This window comes from Mastomys coucha, unplaced genomic scaffold (genome assembly GCF_008632895.1).
Source record: "Mastomys coucha isolate ucsf_1 unplaced genomic scaffold, UCSF_Mcou_1 pScaffold16, whole genome shotgun sequence".
NCBI classification, from domain to species: domain Eukaryota; kingdom Metazoa; phylum Chordata; class Mammalia; order Rodentia; family Muridae; genus Mastomys; species Mastomys coucha.
Window position 1 is genome coordinate 92643753 of NW_022196898.1, and position 23174 is coordinate 92666926.

General features: G+C 40.6%; 1 protein-coding gene across 5 annotated transcripts in view; it reads left to right on the plus strand.

The window, feature by feature from the left end:
- The window catches only part of Col24a1 (collagen type XXIV alpha 1 chain), a 264470-nt gene that overhangs the window by 12691 nt on the left and 228605 nt on the right, over positions 1-23174 (plus strand). For 4 of the 5 annotated variants that reach the window (XM_031375746.1, XM_031375747.1, XM_031375745.1 and 1 more), the window contains 4 exons: positions 8036-9519; positions 15857-15910; positions 18417-18470; positions 20623-20676. In XM_031375746.1, the coding sequence (XP_031231606.1) occupies positions 8036-9519; positions 15857-15910; positions 18417-18470; positions 20623-20676 (1646 nt within the window). Of the gene's footprint in view, positions 1-8035; positions 9520-14745; positions 15358-15856; positions 15911-18416; positions 18471-20622; positions 20677-23174 lie in introns of those variants that run through there. The other variant, XM_031375749.1, reaches the window with a different exon arrangement.

Genomic DNA, 23174 nt, shown 5'->3' on the forward strand with positions numbered 1-23174 from the left:
GGCCTTGAACTCAGAAATCTGCCTGCCTCTGCCCCCCAAGTGCTGGGATTAAAGGCGTGCACCACCACTGCCCAGTGATTAAAAAATGTATTTTTAAATAATGAGACACTTTGAGTTGAGTCCTGCTGTGGAAATAGATACGATCAATGAGATTTTAAAAACTGATAAGCTTTGGTGAAGCAAAAATTTTAGAAAGAATACAAATATCCAGAGTGGAAGGTGTGTGGGGTGAGCAGCTATACCACAGAGCAAACGCAAGTACTGGAGAACATTGCTTCCAGGACCAATCTTAGCTATGACACCAAATTCAAGTTCAAAGATTCCCCAAGCCCACACCCAGCTTCAAAATGCTAGAAAAACTCACACAACTTACAGAAAGTCTGTTAAATTCACCATGAATTTTTAATCATTGCAAAAGCAGCTGATTAAAGTCAGTATGAAGGATTTAGAGCATTCTGAAGCTGAAAACCCACGAAGGGCAAGGAGTCCAAAGTGAGCTTAGCATGTTTAGAAACTAGAAAAAGATGCATTTTTCTGGAGTCAAATAAGGTGAGATGAAGAGACAGGAAGTGAGCCGAGAGCAATAAGACAGGAATGGATGACACAGACTGCATGTGCCACACAAAGTCATTGTAGGCACCAGTGTCACAACCTCCTCTATCGCTGTAGACCCTTTGGCTGCCATGTGGTTGTGAGGCTCTTCACTGGCAGAGACACTGAAGCACGAGAGATGAAGTTAGGGATAATATATTGAGTTAGAACTGCTTTGGGGACATGTAATTTCTCTTGGATAAATCCAGCAGACAGTTGGCTGTGCAAAGCCAGAAGAGAGGTCTGTGAGTCAGAATGTGTGGTTGTTACAGCTATGGTTTAGATGATGGATGATGTCATTAGGCTTGCTGTTTACAGTAAAGAGAGCATGGCTGTTGTCTTGGAGACACCACCATTTATTCTACATTTAAGTAGCAGATAGAGAAAGGGGATGCAGTCCATTCTGTTTTTAGGTAAAGTGAAATAAATTACTTAAGTCACTGAGGTAAGGGATTAGCTTTTAAAGCCTGTATTCAAGAGACATCACTGCACTACCCACACAGTTGTATGGCCTTCGAAATAGCATTTATCCTTGACCCTTCATAACTGTAAGATGGGGTGTTAGTAGTATCTGCTGATAGGCTCTTGAGACTTGTGACAATATGGTAAAGTTTGTAGCCAGGGACTAGGCACACAGAAAGAATTTAGTGTTTATTAAGAAATAAAGGCAACTCTAGTGCTGTCTTAGTTAGTGTTTTACTGCTGCGAAAAGACACCATGACCAAGGCAACTCTTATAAGGACAATGTTTAGTTGGGGCTGGCTTACAGGTCCAGAGGTTCAGTCCATTATCATCAAGGCGGGTCATGGCAGAATCCAGGCAGTCATGGTGCAGGCAGAACTGAGAGTTCAACATCTTCATCTGAAGGCTGCTAGTGGAAGACTGACTTTCAGGCAGTTAGAATGAGGGTCTTAAAGCCCACGCTCACAGTGATACATCTACTCCAACAAGGCCACACCTCCAAATAGTACCACTCCCTGGTACAAGCATATTCAAACCATGACAAGTTCCTTGTTGATAGTCATCTAATTTTTTTCCCCAAATGGTAACTGATTTCTTCAGTGACATGAAATAATGATCTGGGTTGATTTTGTGGTTAGGGCTGCCCATGCGACTAACTCATTTCAGACAACTTAGTTATTAACTCCAAACTATAAATTGGTAATATCTAAGCCAGGATTAAACTAAAGTTTAGATAGCTTGCTCTCAAAATGGAAGTTCTCTCTCCTCTCTCTCTCTCTCTCTCTCTCTCTCTCTCTCTCTCTCTCTCTCTCTCTCTCTCTCTCTCTCTTTTTCTCTCTCTCTCTCTCACCCTTTTTAAATTTTCTGTCTTCTTTCCTTCGCTTCCATTTTCCCCAATCTCTCTTATAGGTGTCTTTTATCATTGAGTTTCCTGTTCTCTTTTCTGTGAACTTCTGGCCCCAAAATGTGCTTAGACTATGACAACTTAAACAGTGCATGGTGTTGTGTACTTCTGCTTGAGAAATTTATGTCTACTCACCTCAGATTCAAGTGGCAACAACAGACAAACAAAAAATAAAAACAAAAGCCCTACTGTCGCAGGATTTTCCCTCTCCAATTATATTAGTGAAGAGGAGGCCTATAAAAAAGTGAGGTGGAGCTAAAAGTTACGGTGGGGGGGGGTGTGGGGAAGGGAGCTTCACGGGGTAGAAGGAGAAGGAGAAGGAAGATGGCTGAAGACATGAACCTGCATGGCATTTACGAGCCACAAGTAGCTGCGATTTCACAAGGTTAGAAATATTGGGATAAAGTTTTTATCATTATCAATTGGCTCTGAAATTATTGTATTGGCATCTTGTAAATTGTAATATTGATCTCATTGATTAACTATAAGCTTAAGAGTTTTAATTCTACCAGGGAATTGGATGATGTGATGGCTGACCGTGGGGTGTGTGGGATGTTGCATGGTAATGAGAGGAACTCAGCTCCCTTCCCCCCCACCCCCCGCTGGAGAGATGGCAGGCAAAGGGACACACTGCCAAGTGAGATGGCCCAACAGGAGCCCTGTGGCCCATCAGTTGCCAGCACTAGTATGACAATGTGCCTGCCCCTTTCTTTAAATTATTATTTTCCACAACACCCCATCCAGTCCTAGCTTAGTGAATGAAGGAGTTTACTACAGTAACTTGCAGGAGCACAGAGGACTCAGTCAGTGAGTGCATCTTCAATGAACAGGCCACCCCAGCATGGATGGTGACCTAGAGCAGCTGCATCCCTACAACCCCATGTGTAGCTTTGAAACAGCTCCACCTCTCAAGAGTCATTCCCCTCTTAGTATTTGTGGATGGAAAGTTCCTGCCTGTGTCCTGTGAGTCCTGTGGGCCTGCAGACAGCCTGCAGAGCCTCCTTTGTTCCCTCCAGAAGGAAATGTTTCATGTCAGAGGAAAGAGCTGCACCACAGATGGGTGCCAGATTAACTGGAGAGAGTATTCTCCACCATGCAGTTGCAGCAGGGAAAAGTAATCCTGCCCTACTTAGCTAGTGATGTCTTACAAGTAACTTGTGAAGAATATGGCAGCTGTCAAGCCATGGGATGGGGCACCATTGCATCAACCTCGAGGCCACACTGATGACTTGAATTGAGCTCCACTGTTTAGTAGTTGTATGATCTTTGATCTATTACATCACTTTTCTGTTCCTTGGCTTCGTCATTTGTGAAATGAGCATAGACTTTAATTTTCTCTTAGATTTATTTTATTTTACATGTATAAACATTTTTCCTGCATGTATATTTACACACCAGTTGTCTCATGCCTGTTGAGATCAGAAGGGGGAGTCAGCTCCATGAAACTGGAGTTGCTGATAGGTTGGAGCCAGTGTGTGCTTGCTGTGAACCTAACCCAAGTCCTCTGCAAGAGTAACAAGTGTTCTTTATTGTCACGCCATCTCTCCGATCTCTGGGCACAGACAGAATAAACATGGAACTCTGAGATAGTATCTTCCCATTTCTCTTTTTATATTCTGTATAAAAGAAACAAGCTAGACAGAACAAATAATCCTAAACTTTTTAGTTCTGGGAAAATAAACGAGACTACTAAAAATCTATGAGGGCTAAAATATGAAGAGAAAAGGAGATGCGCACAGAGATGACACAGTTCACCATCAACACACAGGAAGCAGTTGCAGAAACAAAACCTCTGAAAGGAAGGTACTAAATGTTTAGCTTTGGAACACCAGAAGTGCGAGGGCAGTGGTTCTCAATCTGAAGTTCAAGATCCCTTGGGGGGTTGAACAACCCTTTCACAGGGGTCACCTAAGACCACTGGAAAACAGAGATATTTACATTATGATTCATAACAGTATCAAAATTACCATGAAGTAGCAATGAAAATAATTTTGTTTTGGGAGGTCACCACAACATGTGGAACTGTATTACAGGGTCACAGCATTAGGAAGGTTGAGAACCACTGTGGTAGGGGGTCTGAGAAGGGCAGACACTGCCCAGAAGAAAGGTACAAGACAGAAGCACAGATCCTTCTTCTGGCCACGTGGAAGAAGGCTCATAAAATGCAAAAATCTACTTCCTGAGGTGGCGGATTCATTCTGAAGCTTGAACAATCAGGAATGAGTCCCGAGGAAGGAGAATGAGCTGGGCAGAGCTGGCTGTGTAAGTTCTCCTGTATTAGCACGGCTCACACAGGTGGGACCCATACAGAACTAATTTAGAAAGCAAATGCTTGTACCACTGGAGGAGACTGGAAGGCACATACAGCATCCTTCTACTGCATATGCTTGGCTGTGTAATAATGGACAAGCGAAGGATTTGATGGAGCATGGGTAGAAAGACGCCAAAGAAAAATGCACACAAATGCAGCCAAAAACAATGATACATACAAAAACATTGCTATGAGGCTGTTAGGTATGCCGACCACTTATTAAAAAAAGAAAAAAAAAAGATAAGGAAAACCTCAAGCCAGGTCACCTGTGAGAAAGATGATGAAGCAGTAGAAAGATGAGACGTCAGGGAAGTGAAGATATGGCAAGACATCAGACCACATTTGAATTGTGGGTTTGTGGAGCTCAAAGGTCATAGGAATACAACCTCATACATGGAGGTCAGATTGGAAGACGCATAGAGGGAACGTACGCAGTGCAGGAGACGCAGTGAGACAGAAATGTAGCTAATTAACAAGATAAGCCATTTCTATTGTGTTAATTGTATAAAAGTAAAGAAATAGAGGCTACAGGGAGGGGGCAGTGAAGTCTAACCCCATGACATCTTAAATTCTCCACCAATACCTTTGCAGGTGCTTATGGGGAACTATTAATCTAGAAAAATGCTCAGGCTAAAATCAGTTTCACTGTTCTCTGGTTGCATTGCTGTAGGTCAGATTGTAGCAGCAGCTAGGACAACGAAGTAGAGTATGCAGCTGGTGACTGGAATGCTGAACCTTAAAAAGATGTGGGGGATGCACACAAACAGGTTCTGGACAACAAGAGCATTGCAGACAGCACCTGTAACCATCTCGAAGACAGCAATGGCTAAGGCACTGCGTCGGCAGATTTCAGCTTAAGCGACATAGTAAGCAAGCAGCTCAACTTCAGGAATTAGAAAAGGAAAGTAGACAAAAGGAAGAGAAAGCCTGACACTAACTCATAATAGACAAAAGTAGAAAATAAATCAAAAAGCCACACTTCTGAAGCCACCAGGAACGCCATTATCTAAAGAACAGAGCTGAACTTTCAAATCACAAAAGGAAGTTGAGAACCGCGAACACAGGTTAATGGAAAAGGAGCATGAAGAATAACACATGAAGATTTCTGAGTAGCATATTTAACATTCTACATTAAAGTTATTGTTACTCATTCAAATACAAAGTACTAAGGTTGACTCTAGAAGTGAGTCATGAGTTAGGACTAGCAGTGACATCATGAGAAATAAAAAGATGATTCCATAATATTCAAATTGGCTTCATTATTAAATCTGTATAATATTCTACAACATGATAATGAAGTTGTAATATGATAATGATAGGACAGGAAGGCAAAAAGAGATTAGCTGAACTTGTCTCGATGCTTGAATTCTACCTGTGATTAGTCAAGAATGTAGCCAAGCACCCCGAGAGTAGCACACATCAGCTAGCAGACTGTCTCAGTCTCAGGAGTGCACTGCTGGTTCATCAACAGAGAACTTACTGAATGATAACAATTCAAAAGCGTCCGATTCTTTCAAGTCATTCACTACAACTACTATAATACAGTAAAATAGGAGGAAGCACACTGAAGTGCCTATAAGATATCAAGAACACATATCCATTCTTAAGTTTTCAGATTAATACTCTTCCTAATAACAACTCATTTTCATAAGGTCAAATCACTACTAGAAAAAGAGACGTTCCTACAAGACAGGTTTTTCCAAGGGACCAGCCCTTGATGTCCCATCAGAGATTGATCTTGTGTCAGAATGATTTACTTGACACACAGAATAATGTATGTTACAGACTCTGTGGTAATATATACTCTAAATGTAAGCACTAATTTTCAAAGAAGCAACACTCCTCCATGGCTTCCTCCTGAGACTAAGATGTTTGTTTATACACTTTTGGAGTTAGAGAGCACTGGGCAGGGATCCCTCAGTCACAGACTGACACGACACTCTTCAAGAGTGTGAGTGCTGTTCAAGATTGGTGTCAAGTACAGTTAACCACTTCAGCTGGTCAGTAATTTATATTGCATATGAAAACAATCATGTTGCAGGTTATAATGAAAGTTTTACATTAATTATACCAAAGTGACATGAGAGAACAACGAGAAATTTTGCAAATTACATACTATTGCTTTAAAATGAGCCACAGAATCTCTAAGGGAGCTTACATTTCTGCCTTGTTGTTGAGAATATTTTGATGGAAAACTTTGAGATCCAGTATCACATAATATTTTAGATACAAACATTTATGTCCTTTAGAACTGCTACAAAATGATAACTACTTCATTAACAGTTGATAATTGTACTCTAACTCTCAGGAGTGTTTTGCACATATATCTGTGAGAAAGCATTTTAAATATAGTACCAGGGTACACAAGGTTAATATTCTGTAATTATTTTACTGTTATACATATTGTCCAACTTGGGACCCTGAGTCTCTCTTCATGCTCAACTCTTTTCAATGAATAGAAAGAAACTGTCAAATATCTACTACTTTGCCATAAAAGTAAAATTAATAGTGCTAAATATTCTTAGCTAATTTCAACATTTTTATTTTTCTTTACATATTATAATTCTTTTACAAATATGCAATAATCTACCCAGAGATTATTACAAGCATACATGGATGCAAATTGGAGATGCAGCAGGATCATAAGGATCATGCCATTGACTAAGCTCACTGTATTTTAAAGAAAGGATTCATTCATTTGTTAATGAATGGCATGTAAAGCTACATGACTCTAAAGGTGAACATGAAATCTGATTGGATGATGGTGGGAGAAGCTCATTCATTTAGGAATTCTAGAACTCTCTGCAAGGAAATAGTAGAAGTTCAATAATGAGTCAGACAGACCTGTCTTCCAAGAGTTTATAATTGAGTGAGAGAGACAGTTGGCTCACTACAGGGAATAATGTGATGAACAATAGATTTTTTTAAACCAAAAGTTATATCAAAGCCATATTATAGGAAATGTATATTACATAATAAATATTGGAAAAGAGTTTATGAACTGGGTAAAAGTCACTGAAGAGAAACTTGAAAATGACAGACACGAAAGACTCACAGCAAAGCAAATTTGAGTTCATTTCCCTCATTACTCAAGGATTCGGGAAAGAAACCAAGGTGCCTTAAGTGTGGCATATAGTTAGGGCTTTAGGCTCAGAAAGCTGAGATGAAATTTCAAGAAGCTTGAAAAATTAGAATTTAAGTATAAAGAGGATTATGAGCTACACATCACTGTTGTCAGTGGGATCTGGCTCACCTGAACACAGATGCCATTAAATGTTCAGTTATAAATTCAGGATGAGAGTGACATTTCAGAAGTTGTGAATGTGTGTTTATAGTGCAGTGGCAAGAATCCTAATAAAATGAGAAAAATGAAAAGACCACAACTGATTTTAAATTATGTAGAGGCCTAAAAGATAGTGATGTGTGTGTGTGTGCACATGTGTGTGTTTGTATGTGTGCATGTACATCTATGTGTATATGTGTGTGTATATGTGTGTGTGCATACATGTGTGTATGTGGGTGTGTATATATTATGTGTGTGTATGTGTGCATGTACATCTGTGTGTGTGTGTGTGCACATGCGTGTCTATACTTGCTTCATTCACACTACTGACAGTCACACCTCTCTCACTAGCTTTTGCTAGAAATTGCTCATGGATAGAACATGCCTGTAACTATTGGAAAGAAAGGTTTGGTTTTGTACTCAAATATCTGTATGAATACATAACAGTAAGGTCCTTCCTACCTTTCTCTCTTTTCATTTCCAGGCATAGATATTCTTCAGCAACTAGGCCTTGGAGGTAGAGATGTAAGATACACATCATCGGTGACAGCTGTGCCGTCATCGTCGTCGTCATCATCATCATCATCATCATCGTCGTTGTCGTCGTCATCGTCGTCGTCGTCATTATCCACACCATTACCTCAGGGGGTCCATTTAACAGACTTTGGTGTCATCTTAACAGATAATGCCTATATCGAGTCACCTCTCATGAACATTTTACCCGTTAGCCTAAGACAGCCACTGACGGTATTGATTGGGTTACAATCATTCAAAGTGAACAATGCATTTCTCTTCAGCATTCGGAATAACAATAGGCTGCAGTTTGGTGTACAGCTACTACCTAAGAAACTAATAGTGCATGTCGGAGGAAAGCAAACAGTAGCTTTCAACTACAGTGTCCATGACAAGCGGTGGCACTCACTTGCCATCACTGTTGACCACCACATAGTCTCCATGTTTGTTGAGTGTGGAAAGAGATATTTTAGTGGGGAGACTACTTCAGAAGTTCAGACCTTTGACCCTCATTCTGTGTTTACCTTGGGAGGTATGTATAACAGTTCTGCCCACTTTGAAGGAACGGTGTGCCAGTTGGACATTATGCCTTCCACAGCAGCATCTGTTGACTATTGCAGACTCCTCAAACAGCAGTGCCCCCAAACAGATGCATCCCGAGCTGACAAAAGCCGTCCTCACACAGCAGTGCTGCCCACCGGATACCCCAAGCGCACTCCAGTGCCCAGAGCATTTGCTGGAACAGAATTGCCACAGAAGAGATTCACAGAGCAGGCTCCATTGCCCAAAGGGTTTGATGAAATGGAATTGCCGCAGGAGACATTGACTGATGGCAAAAGCCTTCCAAACGACAGAAGTAATGATCTTGCCACAGTACGTGAAAGCCAAGAGCACCGGACACCAAGGGCTCAGTTAACTTCTTCCCATTCAGGAAATATCTCCGCTGTGACTCTCCCCAACCAGAGAACTCAAGCTAAAGAAATCACCACCCAGGAAGAGACAGATTTAACCCCTTCGGTGCCCTGTCGCCTCCCTAGTGAGGGAAGAATGAATGAAGAGGAGAATATGAACCCTCTCGTCACTGGATTCGACAACATCACCCAGCATGAGGAGGCAGCTGGCCTGCCCCCGCCTAGGAAGGCATCTTCCAGCACTGCACACACAAATCAAGACACCATGACTAACCGCAAGAAGGCTATCACAGCAAATCTATACACCAATGAGCTCACGGAAATGGACCGGATCTTAAACAGCACCTTGTATAGCGTGATACATGGGCCCTCTGTGGATAACCACCTTGAACTAAGGAAGGAAGGTGAAATTTACCCTCATGCTACTGATCCCATCGAAGATAGCTATGGACCCCAGCCTTATGATTATTACTATTATGAGGATTATAACGCAATGCTTGACATGGAGTATCTGAGAGGGCCAAAAGGAGACATTGGACCTCCCGTAAGTTGGATTTTTCTTTTTAAACCATGTGTTAATGCGCTAACTTACCATGCATTTCAAAGAGGTATCTGAACCGTACAACATAGGACAGAGCAGCACTGTGTAAGAAATGTACCCTGCCACAGTGGATGACATCATACTCATTGTAACACACCAGCTAGAACGCAGCCCTGTCTCCAATCACACTTTTGTTTGTGATTGGTAGGCTGAAGGTTACCTAATTCTGGGTAACGTAGTGGAGAGACTATATAGTTTTTCTAGTTCAGTCAAGACCCAGCAAGGAATTTAACGTTAAAGCATAGATTTATTTTATTTTATAAAAAACAAAAACACATGCTCAATGCCTAGTTATGCTAAAAGGGTATACATATGTGTGTGTGTGTGTGTGTGTGTGTGTGTGTGTGTGTGTGAAGTTAGATTAAGGAAAATATAGTGAATATAACAATTATGTATTCCATTATCAAAATCACATCAAATGGATCAGGAAAGTATAATGTTTGATTTTAGATAGATGTTATTTTGTAGATGACTGCTGGGGAAAACCTGCACCCTTATCATTCTCAGTGAAATATTTTCATTTCCATGGTGAATAACATATTACATTGTCTCTGTAATGATGTAGCCAACCTATAAGTGGATTAAGACAAACCCTACCTACCTTATATAAAACTACTCAGTTAACTGGCCTACTCTGGGGATAAAAAGATAGACTATTTAGTAAAGAAGCCCAAGTCAATCTAATTATATGCAAACAAGTTTGTGAGACATTGGTCTAAACGTTTCAGTTCTGAATTTCTTCCATTATGCAGGTACAACTGGAGATCAACATTTGAAACTTTCTAAAATTATTTAAAACCTTTGAAATTGGTGTTGGTACTGTTTGCTTTTGCTGTTGATATTTGGATATTTTAAGTAATATGCCTATATACTATATATAATATGCCTTCAAAATTTTATTTAAAATTTCTAAGTATACTAACTATATCCTAAAGCATATTAAAATCATTCTATGTGTGGGTGTGTTTTGTCAGGCATGTGTTTCTGTACCACAGGAATGTCTGTTGGCCAGGGAGGCCGAAAGAGGTCATCCAGTCCCCTGGAGGTACAGAAGGTTTTAAGCCACCCTATATGTGCTAAGAATCAAACCCAGGTCCTCTGTAAGAACACTGAATGCTCTTAACCACTGAGCCATCTCTCTAGCACCATCAAGATGCCTCTTTATTTAATGAAAATACAACTTGAGTCATTGGTAGAATTCTTGAAACCATAGTCTGGGATAAGATGACACCATGTCTTTGGCTTGTGTTTCCCTGTGGTTATTACTTGAGACAGCTCATGTTTTCTCAACAACTCTTTCTAAGGCAAACTGTTGGAAGTTACAATAAATCCATAGATGCATGGATATATATAGATATAGATATATAGATATATACATAATGAATATATATAAATAATAAATATATAAAAATAAATATATATGTATAACAATTAAATAGTACCACTATGTTGTTATTTATAATTACTGCAAAGAGGGGAGATGGATATATATATATAATATATATATAATATATATATATTTAATTGGTGAAAGGCCAAAATAAATAAATAGGTGTCCCCTTTCTCTCCTCAGAAAGTCAATGTAGTGGGATAAGTATTTATCTCCTGGTCTGTTCTGTAGAGTCCCAAGCAGTTATTCCATCTGGATTTGTAGAGCAATAACACTCAGCACACATTTCCTGACTCTGCTTACCTTGGGGCAGAAGAACAGTGTCTGCTCTGCATACACTGCATAGGGACCTATGTTTCAATAAGAAGTTGAATGTACATGTGTAACTCTATCTTGTGAGGAAGCGTGGTGCATCCTGCTGGGTGCTGGAGAGGTGGCTCAGTGTGAAGAGTGAGTACTGTCATTATCCTCAGGTCCATTTCCAGACCCACCTTGGACAGCTCACAACCACCTATAATCCATGCTCCAGGGGAACCTGGAACCTCTGGCCACTGAAGGTACTACACTCATGAGTGTGCATGCACACACACCACACACACACACACACACACACACACACATACACACACATCACACCACACACACACACACACACCACACCTCACACACCACACAGACACACACACATCACACCACACACACACACACACACACACACACACATACATACACCATACCACGCACACACCACACACAGACACATACACACACCATACCACACCACACACACCACACCACATACACACACCACACACACCACACACACACATACATCACACACACACACACACCACATATACCACACACCACACACACATATACCATACACACAAACCACACAGACACACAGACACACAGACACACAAACCACACACACACATACACACACTTAAAATATTAAAATAAACCATATGCTTCTGAAAGACATAATCGCATAAGCTAAACGTGTGGGGTGAAAATAATATTTGGGAGCATGGATCTCTGCCTGTGGTGGGTTCTTATGACAGAATGACATAGGACTTGGCCTTAAGGAGTAAATATTGATGAGCAAGGCAGATTTCCCTTCTTAACATGGGGAAGACAGAATGGTAACTGGCACTCACTGATGTGGACGAGGCTCTCACCAGCCCTTTCATGCATTCTCTTGAATGAGCTTCGGGAGGTTAGCACAATTGTTCTCAGGTGTCAGTGAAAGGCCAGAGGAGTCTATTGTCTTGCCAATAATACCATGGCTTGTAAATAAGACAGCTGGGATCTGAATATAGATTTTCTGTCTCTAAGGATAGACTCCAAAAAATGACAGACAAAAACCCAAGCAAGGTGGTATCAAATTGTAGAGTCATTTTCTGAGATTTTGTAGGTTTCTAAGCAAGAATATTAAGTTAGCAAAGTCAACCTGGCCGTGGTACCCAAAATAGATGGGCAGTTCCAGGTGACATCTTGGTGTTGTATGATTGAGACATTATTTGGGTTGGCAGAGGTAAAAATGGGAAGGCAGGATTTGGGGAGATATTCTGAAAGAAGATCTATAATAGGGCTCGGAATTACTTGGATCTAGGGTCCAAGTAAGAAGAGGAAAACAGAGATTGTTGTCAGGATTTAAAGTCACAGACTGAAAAAAAATAGTGATAGCAATACTTAAAATAGCAATGAGAATCTGTCCACTTAGCAGCAGATGGTGGTTGACAAGAAGAAAGAGGCAATGGGTAATTCAAGTGAAGGAGTTGAAGAAGTGAAGTCAAAGCTTGGGTATAAATGTGAGAGTCCTCCTTGTGAATATTGTAGTTGAAATGATAAGGTTCTCTAATATTCTCAAAGAAAGAGCTGTGCAAGGGGGTTAGGAACCAGAGCCATGGGGAACTTTGCTTTCTAGTTTCTGAAGAAGAAAGCAGAGTAGTTGAAGCTGGTGCAGAGATGGATGCTGTACTTATTACAAAAGCCAGGAAAAGAGCTGCTGAAGCGTCGGAGACTGGGAACTGAGCGGCGGTGGGGAATCTCTCCTGTCTTGTGTTGAAAGGGCCACAGCTGAACTTTGAGAGTCCATCTTCAAAACTGTGGGAAACAGAAGGTAGATTGCACAGTGCTAGTTGGAGAATGAACGGTGTTTTAGTTTAGATTTGTTTTAGTTCCTGATGTCTCTGTGCAAGCCATGTGGCCCAGCCAGTTTCCCACTTTTACTGTCTGTATCTCTACACAGTTCTTTCATAGTGCATTTTTAAATTTATAATTCCATAGATACATAACATATATACTTAGTCACCGTGTCATAATCCAATGATACATAAAATCAAGGTATTAGGTACATTTATTTCCACGTCATTTTTTATGTGCAGAGCCTTCAAATTCTGTCTGCTAGCTCCTTCATGAAATATATGTTATTGTAAACTAGTCATCCGCTATGCTGGGAGACTCAAAGCATCCTTCCTCTCCAACAGTGCCTTTGTACAATGCCTCCTCCTAACCTCTCCAACTCACTCTACTCTCTTCTTTGAGACTGCTGTATCTATAATTGTAGATTCTATGCTTAAGTGGAAATACATGGTGCTTTTCTGAGTTTTCCAACTCCACCCTTGTTATGTGATAGGCTTTCCTTCTTAAGGGTGAACAACGTATCCTTGCTTGTATTACATAACATATTTTGTTATCTAGTCATCTCCTGGTGAGAACCTAGATTGATTAATTCTCCCATTAGTTGCTGGCAGTGTTGTGATAAACATGGAGGAGCAGGCTTCTCTCTCCTGGGCTGACTTCATTTGTTTTGGGTGTGTATACTCATTACAGGGAGAGCTGAATGAAGACCTATTTTTAGGTTGTGTGGAGTGTCTGCACTGCTTCCTATAATTGCTATCCTAATTTACATTCCTACTAACAAGAGTTTATGAGAGTTTCTTCATCCTTACTGTATTTGGTTTTTTGTTTTTGTTTTTGTTGCGTTTTAGAAAAAAATAACTGAGGGGAGTGTCACAGACTGGGTTGCTTCAGGGACCCCTTGTTCCTCGGGGTGATAAAAGTTCTGGCCTGGTGGGCAAAGAATTCGGCGAGTGACAAACGGAAAAGACACAAGGGAGTGTGGTATCTCAGTGCATTTTGTACAAAGTGAAAATTAGGCTTATATAGTATACAGAGAACAGGGCAAACTGCAGAAGTCACATAGACAGGAGGCGGCTACATCAAGGTCAGTGAGAACAAGCAGCCAGGTGCAAGGCGGAGGAGCAGTGGTGTCCTTCTTCTTGGGCTATTTTCTTAGCCCCAAGATAAATTTTCTGGGTCTGTCTGAGGCAAGTATCTGAAGGTCATATACTAGCATTCCTTGGCTATAACATAGATAATTAGTGACGGAAGCCCAAAACTTCTCTCTGGAGGTAAAACAATTCTGCCTTGAGTGGGACTGCTCTGATAATAAGTGCCTGACTGCTATCTCTAACTCTTGAGACACCCTGCCTGGTAAGACAGCTTCTTAGTAAAAATTCCAAGCTAATTACAGCTAGGAAATCAATTAGGATTATTGAAACACTGTGGAGGCCAGGAAACAATGTTAAATCTCAGTTTTAGCTAATAACGAAATATTCAGTAGGGCACCTTTATGCCTGAATAAAGAAAGCACACAGATCTCTCCATAGACTTTAGCAGAGACCAATCTGGAACACACCTGAGCTAGGAGATGTCAGTGACTGACTACCTCAGGAGACTGACTCCTTTTGAAGCATGTGCCTCAGGTCTGTGATCAGGTTTTTAGGCCTGTCATACAGGCACAACTGAAGTAGATGAGTGCTGTGTGACAAGGGAGATAACACCTCATTGTTGTTTTGACTGCATTTCTTTGAAGACTAGAGAAACTGAACATTTTTTCACATGCTTATTAGACACCTGTATACCTTCTTTCAAGAAATGTTCACATAGTTGGTTTGTCCAATCTCAGAGATTATTTTGTCCTGAGTTTTCTAAAGCTCTTACATATTGTCTGATGAATGCTTTGCAAACATTTTCCCATACTGAAGACTATTTTTTCATTCTCTTTATTTAAGATTTATTTTTATTTTATGTTTATGAGTGTTTTACATTCATTTCTTTAAGTGCATTACATGCATGCCTGGTGCTTGCAAAAGCCAGGAACTGTGGTTAGAGACAGTTGTGAGTTACCACATGAGTCCTAGGAACTAAACCCAGTTCCTCTGCAAGAGCAGCCAGTGCTCTTAACCACTGAGCTGTCTCTCTGTCCCTTCCATTGTTGCTTTGTAAGTCATCTATCTTTACTAGTGAGCTCCTGGCATGTCACATTTGATAGAAGACAGTTCTATTATGCCTTTCTAAGAAGCACATCATTGAAACAGGTAACATTGTAGCACTCTATTCAGATCCTTGCCATGATTCTTTTACAAGAACACAGAACGGTTAGTGCTTTCCTTTCTCCAAGACTTCTTTTGAAGTGTGTAAAGAACAAAATGAAACAAACAAACAAACAAAAAATAACTATACTTGAGCTCCAGCTCTAAGTCAAATTTCTCCTTCCATAACAAAAACAAATTTAGGTAGAAATCACGCACAAAACTACTAGTTACGCTCTGTGTAAACTATACGCATGCTATAACTATAAGCCATGGACTTCCCATTGCCATTTCTGGCCAGATAAAAGGGGAAAATCACCTTGCCCACACTGATTTGGATAAGGTGTTAACATTACTTTAAAATCGTTGTTGGCTGGGGACAGGGAATGGGAGGAGGGGAAAGAGACAAAAGGAGTTATCATGGAGTAGAAATCTGACAAAGATTCGTGGAGAAAGGCATGCCTACTATTTATCCAGTCTAATGCTTTGATGTTTGCTTCCTAAGGGTCCCCCTGGTCCTATGGGTATCCCAGGTCCATCAGGCAAGAGAGGCCCGCGGGTGAGTAGACTTCATTTCTTGCTTTCTGGTAACGGGTAACATTCCAGGGTGGTTTTACCCCTAGTGCTGGGCAGCGTGCACATTCTCTGGAAAGCTACATCTTTATACTTAGCTCGTCCACTGCAGCCTTGTTTATAGCCAAAGGACTCTGCGGAAATGTCCAAGGAATAGGATCAAATTTAAAGAGACGTGGCAGCACTGCTTGGCTTCTCAGACCATTCTTAGTCACAGAGTGATACCAACGCTCTAAAGAAGCTTTGTTCAGGAAATAAAGAAGATCAGACATCCTTACATAGTGCATTCCTGGATTGCAGAGTGGGAAATACTGGAGCCATCGGTGGAAGGAAAAGAGCTGCCCTAGGGATCAGCAGCAGCAGTTTCTCACATGACACTGGTTCCATAAAAGATTTATTGCTCTGTTAGAATTAGTTTCTTTCAATCCTAGAGAAATAGATGGAGATTTTTGCTAAGGAAAGTCTGTCTTCAATAAACTAGAAAAAGAATCGTGGGCTGTGAAGACAGATGCAAATGGGTTTAATGTAATCAACCTTCTTTGCACCCCCATTTATAATGTACTAAGAATATAAAGCCAAGTCGCTGTAAAATATTACTTTCCACTCTCTAGATTCACACCAAATGATTATGCACTTGAAGGCTAACGCAAGAGCCTTTGTGCCTTAACTGCTTTTTGACATCGAAACTCTGAAACTCTGGAGTTGGTGGCCTATCAGGCCCTCCTGCATCCCCTCCCTCACCCCCTCCCTCATCCCCTCCCTTAACCCCTCTCTCATCCCTTCCCTCCTCCCCTCCCTCATCCCCTCCCCCTCTAGCATCCCCTCCAGTCTCTGCCTATCCTCTTCCCTCCAGCATGTCTGCCTGTCATGTCATCCCTCCACCTTCTGTGAGGAGACATTGGAGCCTGCATTTCTGCTCACTGCCTTCTCTGTTCTGATTCCATTCCTTCTTCATGCTGAGGTTGTTACTCCAGTAGGGTGACTTGGGACACATGGTCTCCTCTAATCCCCAGCCCTCTTTGCCCAGCCTGCCCTCCCCTAAGAAGAGGATGCTCTGCTTCCTGAGACTACTTATTTCAGGTGCATTCCTAACTTCATCTCCTCCTGTCCATTCTCTACCATGAAAGTGGCAGCTTTGCAAATTCTCTCTCCCTAAATTTGATCCTATCTGTCCACAACCCACATCATCCCTCTTTGAAAAGTCCCACACTTTAAGTGATACAAGTTTTCCCTAAAGCCATGTGTTGGTGGCTCATGGTTGCACTACTGAGTTTGTGAATTACGATTAAACCCATTACCATGGAGTCTACAGCAACAATTCATTGCATAATCTCCACCTCCTTTTCTTTCTTAAGATTACAGTGCCATGGACTGTAGTATTTTTCTCCTTAGTTTTATTGTTATTAGATGTATCTTCAATGTCAGCACTGAGTTCCCTAGGACAATTTTCTTCTGAAGAGACAAACAATGCTTACTCTTCGTTGTATGTTAAGATGAATGCCTAGGGAACACAGATAAGATTATAAAACCCACCAGGGACCTGCAGACCTGGAAGCTGTCAAGAGAACATGTCTCAGCTCTGTACTCACTGTTTCTATGAACTTAATTTTTCTCCTTTGTGAGTGAGAATGAAGTAGCTGTTTCCCAAGGTCGTTGCATGACTTAGTAATGAGAAATGTCAAGAATGAGCATAGTTCAAGGCGCAAACTAGTGTCTCAGGGGATAGAATCCATGTTTAAATGCAGATGATAATAATTCAGCAGGACAGTACAATCAAACTGACAAACATCCAGTGGCTGATGGGATACCATATGGAAGACTAGACTAGTAAGATAAAGAGTGTCTTTTCAAAGACTTTTTAATCTTGAAACTGAATAGCACAAGTCATGAGGCAGGTGAAACAACACCACAATGCTTACATACTGGATTAGAAAAGCGAGCAGTGCCACACTAGGAATCTCACTTACAGTAATTTCAACAGAATTGTCAGGAGGGAGATGATTCTTCATGAAAATGAGTTCAGGTTTTAAAAGGAAGGCAGAACAAAGCAGGTTTGAGGAATGACTAGGAAAGATGTAGCAGAGTCAATGAATTATCCCATATGCAAATCTTGACTGCAGAAAAGGGTGTGCAGGTTGAAGAGCCCAGAAACCAAACTACCACACATTGTTAGGCTTGTGACTGCACAGCGTAGATGGAAGGGGAAGCTGTGTGCTGGGTGCTGGGGACAGAGGTGGTGGGTAATGACACACCTCAGGGCAATGTTGGTGTAAAGGATGGAATCTGCCATTTTGCTCTCTGAATAACAGCTGGTCTTTCCAAGGTAGAGTGCCAGAGGTGGCAGAAGGAATTACTTTGAAAATATAGTTTTTATTTTATTTTTAATTATTTATTTTAATTAAGTTATCTTATGTATTAGTTGAATGAATGTGAAAAGAAACCCTGTTATTTATATCTGTCCAGGAATAATGAGGCAGTCTCATTATTTGCAGGGTATTCCAGGACCACATGGAAATCCCGGGTTGCCTGGACTGCCAGGCCCAAAGGTAAGAAAATCCCGATGAGCATCACATCATTTTCCTGCTGTCTTAGAAGAATGTTCTCTGCCTTTCAGGATGGACTTGAGCATAGAAAGTCTGCCAGACCTGGGTCATGGTTTATTGACAGAATTATCTGGGCAGGTGGTCCTGGAGAGCACAGAGAAGCAAGCAAAGTGAGCCATGGGGAGCGTGCCAACAAACAACATCCCTCCATGACCACCTCATTAGCGCTTGCCTATGGGTGACATTGCCCCCTTTATAGACACATTGCCATGTGGTTTACAGGAGAGATTTTTTTGTTTTCTTTTTGTTTGGTTGGTTTTTTGTTTGTTTAAGATTAGGGTCTTGCTGTGTTATCATAGCTACTTTTGAACTCCTGGACTCAAAAATCTTAAATCTACGTCTCAAATGCTGGGGTTCCCTGCACTTTGCTCTAAGCCCAGGTTCTTATTGCTGTTATTTAGTGAGTTGGGCCCTTAAATATTAAGACACCATAAAAGCTACTTAGGTGAGTCACCTTGTAACCACAGATGTACCTACCACTGTAGCCCTCTGTAGCCTCGATGGTACAAATGGGGATGGCTATGAACAGACAACCAAGGAAACAAGCTCTTCTCTTACAAAGTCTCTTTGACTATAGGACACAAGAGATTCCTAGTTATGTTTCTACTTTGCTTCTAAATTTGTAATTAGTAAAATGAGAAGATGGAGCAGCGGGTGGGACTCCTCCCGTCACCTCTCCTTAATCGGTCAGCTTTCGAGCTGTTCAGGAGCATTCATAAACCCTGAAAAAAGACATACTCCTTCCTTCTCTCACACAGAGTAAAAACAGTACTTACCATTCTCTAAGAGTGGAGAATTATTTATTCTTAGCTGAGAATAGTAATAAAATTCACAAGTGAAAATTTAAAGATCCTCTATTTTGGCTTCTATATTTTATGAAGTCTGGCAAGTACTTTGAGAAAAAAGGCACATTCTCTTAAGCATATGGAACCATCTGTTTTCTGTTGATGCAACAGAATTTCATAGATGGGCAAATTTATAAAAAAAAAAAAATAATAAGTTCATTTTAAGCCATGGTTCTAGTCTAGAAAATTTAAGGTCATTTCAATTGGCTTGCTTTGGTGAGCACCTTCTGGTTGGGTTCAGTATATATATAAAATATAGAAGGGTTTGGGGACAACGGGTTGACTTACAGCAACCTGCCCTGTAATAAATAGTTAAGAGCCTCTGACAAGACAGGTCACTCCAGAGATATTTTATTCACTAATCTATTCATGAGTCCCCTTTCCCCAGGACACAAACACTTCCCATCTACCAACATGCCATACTGAATCCATAGCAGAATCATAGGAAAATTAGTTTAATATTGTATCCAAACCATTGACTGAAAAATGATGTCGTATTTCTCTTAAAATATGAAATAACTCACTGACTGCATCTCTGTTTTAATAACGGAAGATTTTAACAGAGTGTCCTTTTTACTTCTTACTTTTTCTCAATAATCAAAGTAATGTTAGTGTGTACATTCAAGATTTTGAAAAAATAGTCATAGTCATGTATAGTTTTAATAGTAATATCGCTTGTGTTTATTTTTTTAATTCCAATTTTACTTAGGAAGTTATTAGCGAACACAGCATTTACAAACAGAGCAAAAAATATACTAAAAAGCAAGCAACCCAACTTTGGCTCAAAATGTTTTTTCTATATTTTTATCATTTATCAGATTTTCACATGAATTTAATGGGTTCTACCCAAGTTCATGTCATGGGCCTTCTGTTACCTTCTTTCCTTCTCCATTAACATCCTCTACTCAAGAAGCCACCCTCCTATTCAGAGCTCTTCTTTGTGTGACCCACTGAGGTTAAGTAGACTTCCTTGCATGCATGAGGAGAGAGTTGTTTCTTGGTGCTGAGGAATCTCGTCAATGATAACAACACTATCTTCTCAAAGAAGGCTCCTGCTCCATTCATCTTGACATGCCAGCGGGCTCAGTCTTGGTCTTGTAGTAATAACAAAATGTAGGGAATTCATGAACACAAAATAATGTTATCTAATACTATATGCTGTGTATAGCATCTATGGACATGTGACTGAAGCCATGATCCATGACACGTACCTAATGCTCCCCTAAGTGTCTCTTCACTGTCATATCCAGGGCTCCAAAGGAGATCCTGGGCTGTCCCCAGGCCAAGCTGCTTCTGGAGAAAAGGTAATTATTTGTAAATGAAATAAAAATATTTTAATTTATTTTTAATGTATAATGTTAATAAAAATTTCCCAGGGGGGCTGGGAATATGGCTTAGCAGCTAAAGTGCTTGTTGTCCATGTGTGAGGACCTGAGTTTGCATTCCTAGCAACCATGTTTTAAAAATTAATATAGTGTACGCTGCTGGAATATGTGACTTAAGTGCTGGGAGGCAAGAAAGGCAAATACTAGAGGCTTGCCCCAAGTTCCAGGTTGAGTTAGGGACCCTGCCTCAGAAAGTAAAGCAAACAGTAACGGAGAGAGACCCAACATTACCTCTGGCCTCCATATGTGCATATGCAAATAAGGACACTCAGTGTGCTCATGTGCACACACATACACACACACACATACACACATACACATGCTCACACACATGCACATACGTACACACACACCATACACATACACATGAATAAATAAATATTATTTTCTCCCTTTAAGATATATATTTTATTGTGACCAGAGAGGAAAGGGGAACACTATTGAATTTTAATAAAAAAAAATAATCTGAAGAATCGAGTAGATCACGCTCCATTGGCTTCCGTTGCTGGTTTAAGTCTTCCCATTAATTTTATAAAGCGTCTGCTGTAGCTTGACGTTGTGGCTCACAGGGTGAATAGGCTGAAATGTCGGAGCATAATGTGATCTTTTCTTTGCGTTTGTTCCTTTGAGACAGGGTCTCATGTAGCTCAGGCTAGCCTCAAACTCTGTGTATCCAAAAATACCATTGATCCCTCTCTCTGTCCCCCAAGTGCTGGGATTACAGGTGACTGCCCCACCATGGCTGGCCTAGGACAAGTTCTTAACTCCAAAGATTTTACTCTTGATATGTAGGACATGATAACATTGAAATGCAAAGGCACACATGCAAGGAAGGCTCTCATCCTTAACACGGTATCAAGGCTACAGTGATTCCCAGAGATATGGTTTTCATGTAATTGAATGACATAAACATTTATAAATTTAAAGCCACATCAGGAATCCCCAAAAATATTAATCTAAAATTTTAGGAATTTTCTTTCTTTCTGTTATAGAACTGAATTCATAGAGTTAGAAAGACACAGAAAAGACACAGAAAAGACACAGAAGTCTACTTCTAGAAAGACAATATCTTCATTGGCCTGGTCATCGTTATGAGAAAAGAAAAACAACTAGGAAATCTGAGAAATAGTATGCTATCTTTTAAAATACCTAAATACAGCAAGTTTACTCTATTATTAAATGTTGAAATTAGAGGCCAACTCAGCTCTGGTGAGTTCAGAATAGAGACTGCAGATGAAGCCTGAGCATTCATATCAAGTGCTTGGTTTTATCTTTCTCTGTGATTTGGTTTTTTTTGTACAAAATATAGGGTGTCACAGTACTGGAGTAGAAACTTGAATAATGTCTCTATTCAAAGTGTTTTGACTTATTCATGCACTAACTGTGCTTGATAGTGTATATAAAAAATGTGGTTAGATGTAAAAATTTAATACCAGACTTCCATTGAGCTTTAAGTGAATCCCAAGTTTTGAATAGATGCATTTCTCTGCCTTTTGTCTTTTTCCATGTAAAGACTACCAGGCCTTAAGCATGACAGACAGGGGCTGTCTACTGAACTATGTGTGTAGCACTCTTCTTTCTGTTTATATGTCTGTATGTATACCATGTATGTGCCTGTATACTGTGTATGTATGTGTGTATGTATGGTGTGTGTATATTGTGTGTGCATGTGTATGGTGTGTGTATATGTATACTGTGTATGTGCATGTTTGTATGTATCCCATGTTTGTGTGCATGTATACTGGATGTTTGTATACTGTGTATATATGTATATCATGTGTGTATGTATACTATATATATGTTTGTATGTGTACACGTGTGTATGGTATGTGTGTATATACTGTGTGTGTAAATGTGTGTTTGTGTCCCCTGTTTGTGTGCATGTATGTGTGAGTGTCTATGTACACCGTATGTATACACACATTGTATGTGGAGGGAAAGGCATTCACATGTCACAGCACATGTGTAAAAGTCAGACAACAACCTTGACCGTTGGTTTTTGTCTTCCACATTGTTGGAGCCAGGGCCACTTTGCTGTTTCCCACTGTATAAGCCAGGCTAGCTGATCCACAGGCTTCCAGGGACTCTCTGATCTCTGCTTCCCATCCTGCCAGTAGAGCCCTGAGTGATAGAGGTGTTCTACTGAACCTAGTTCCACGTGGGTGCTCGAGATTTAAATCAGGTCCTCATGCATGTGCAGCAAGCATTTTATCCACCAAGCTGTCCTCCCAGAGCTCTTCAGCCCTAATTTTAATGGAGGGGTAGTGTCTCATTAAGTTGCCCTGGAACCCACTCTGCAGCCCAGGCATACCATGAACTTGCAATCCCTCAACCCAACTTTCCAGAGCAAGTAGGATTGCAGGGCTGCATCACCCATCAAGCTGAGAGAGGGAGGTAAAATGATAAAATAAAAGAAT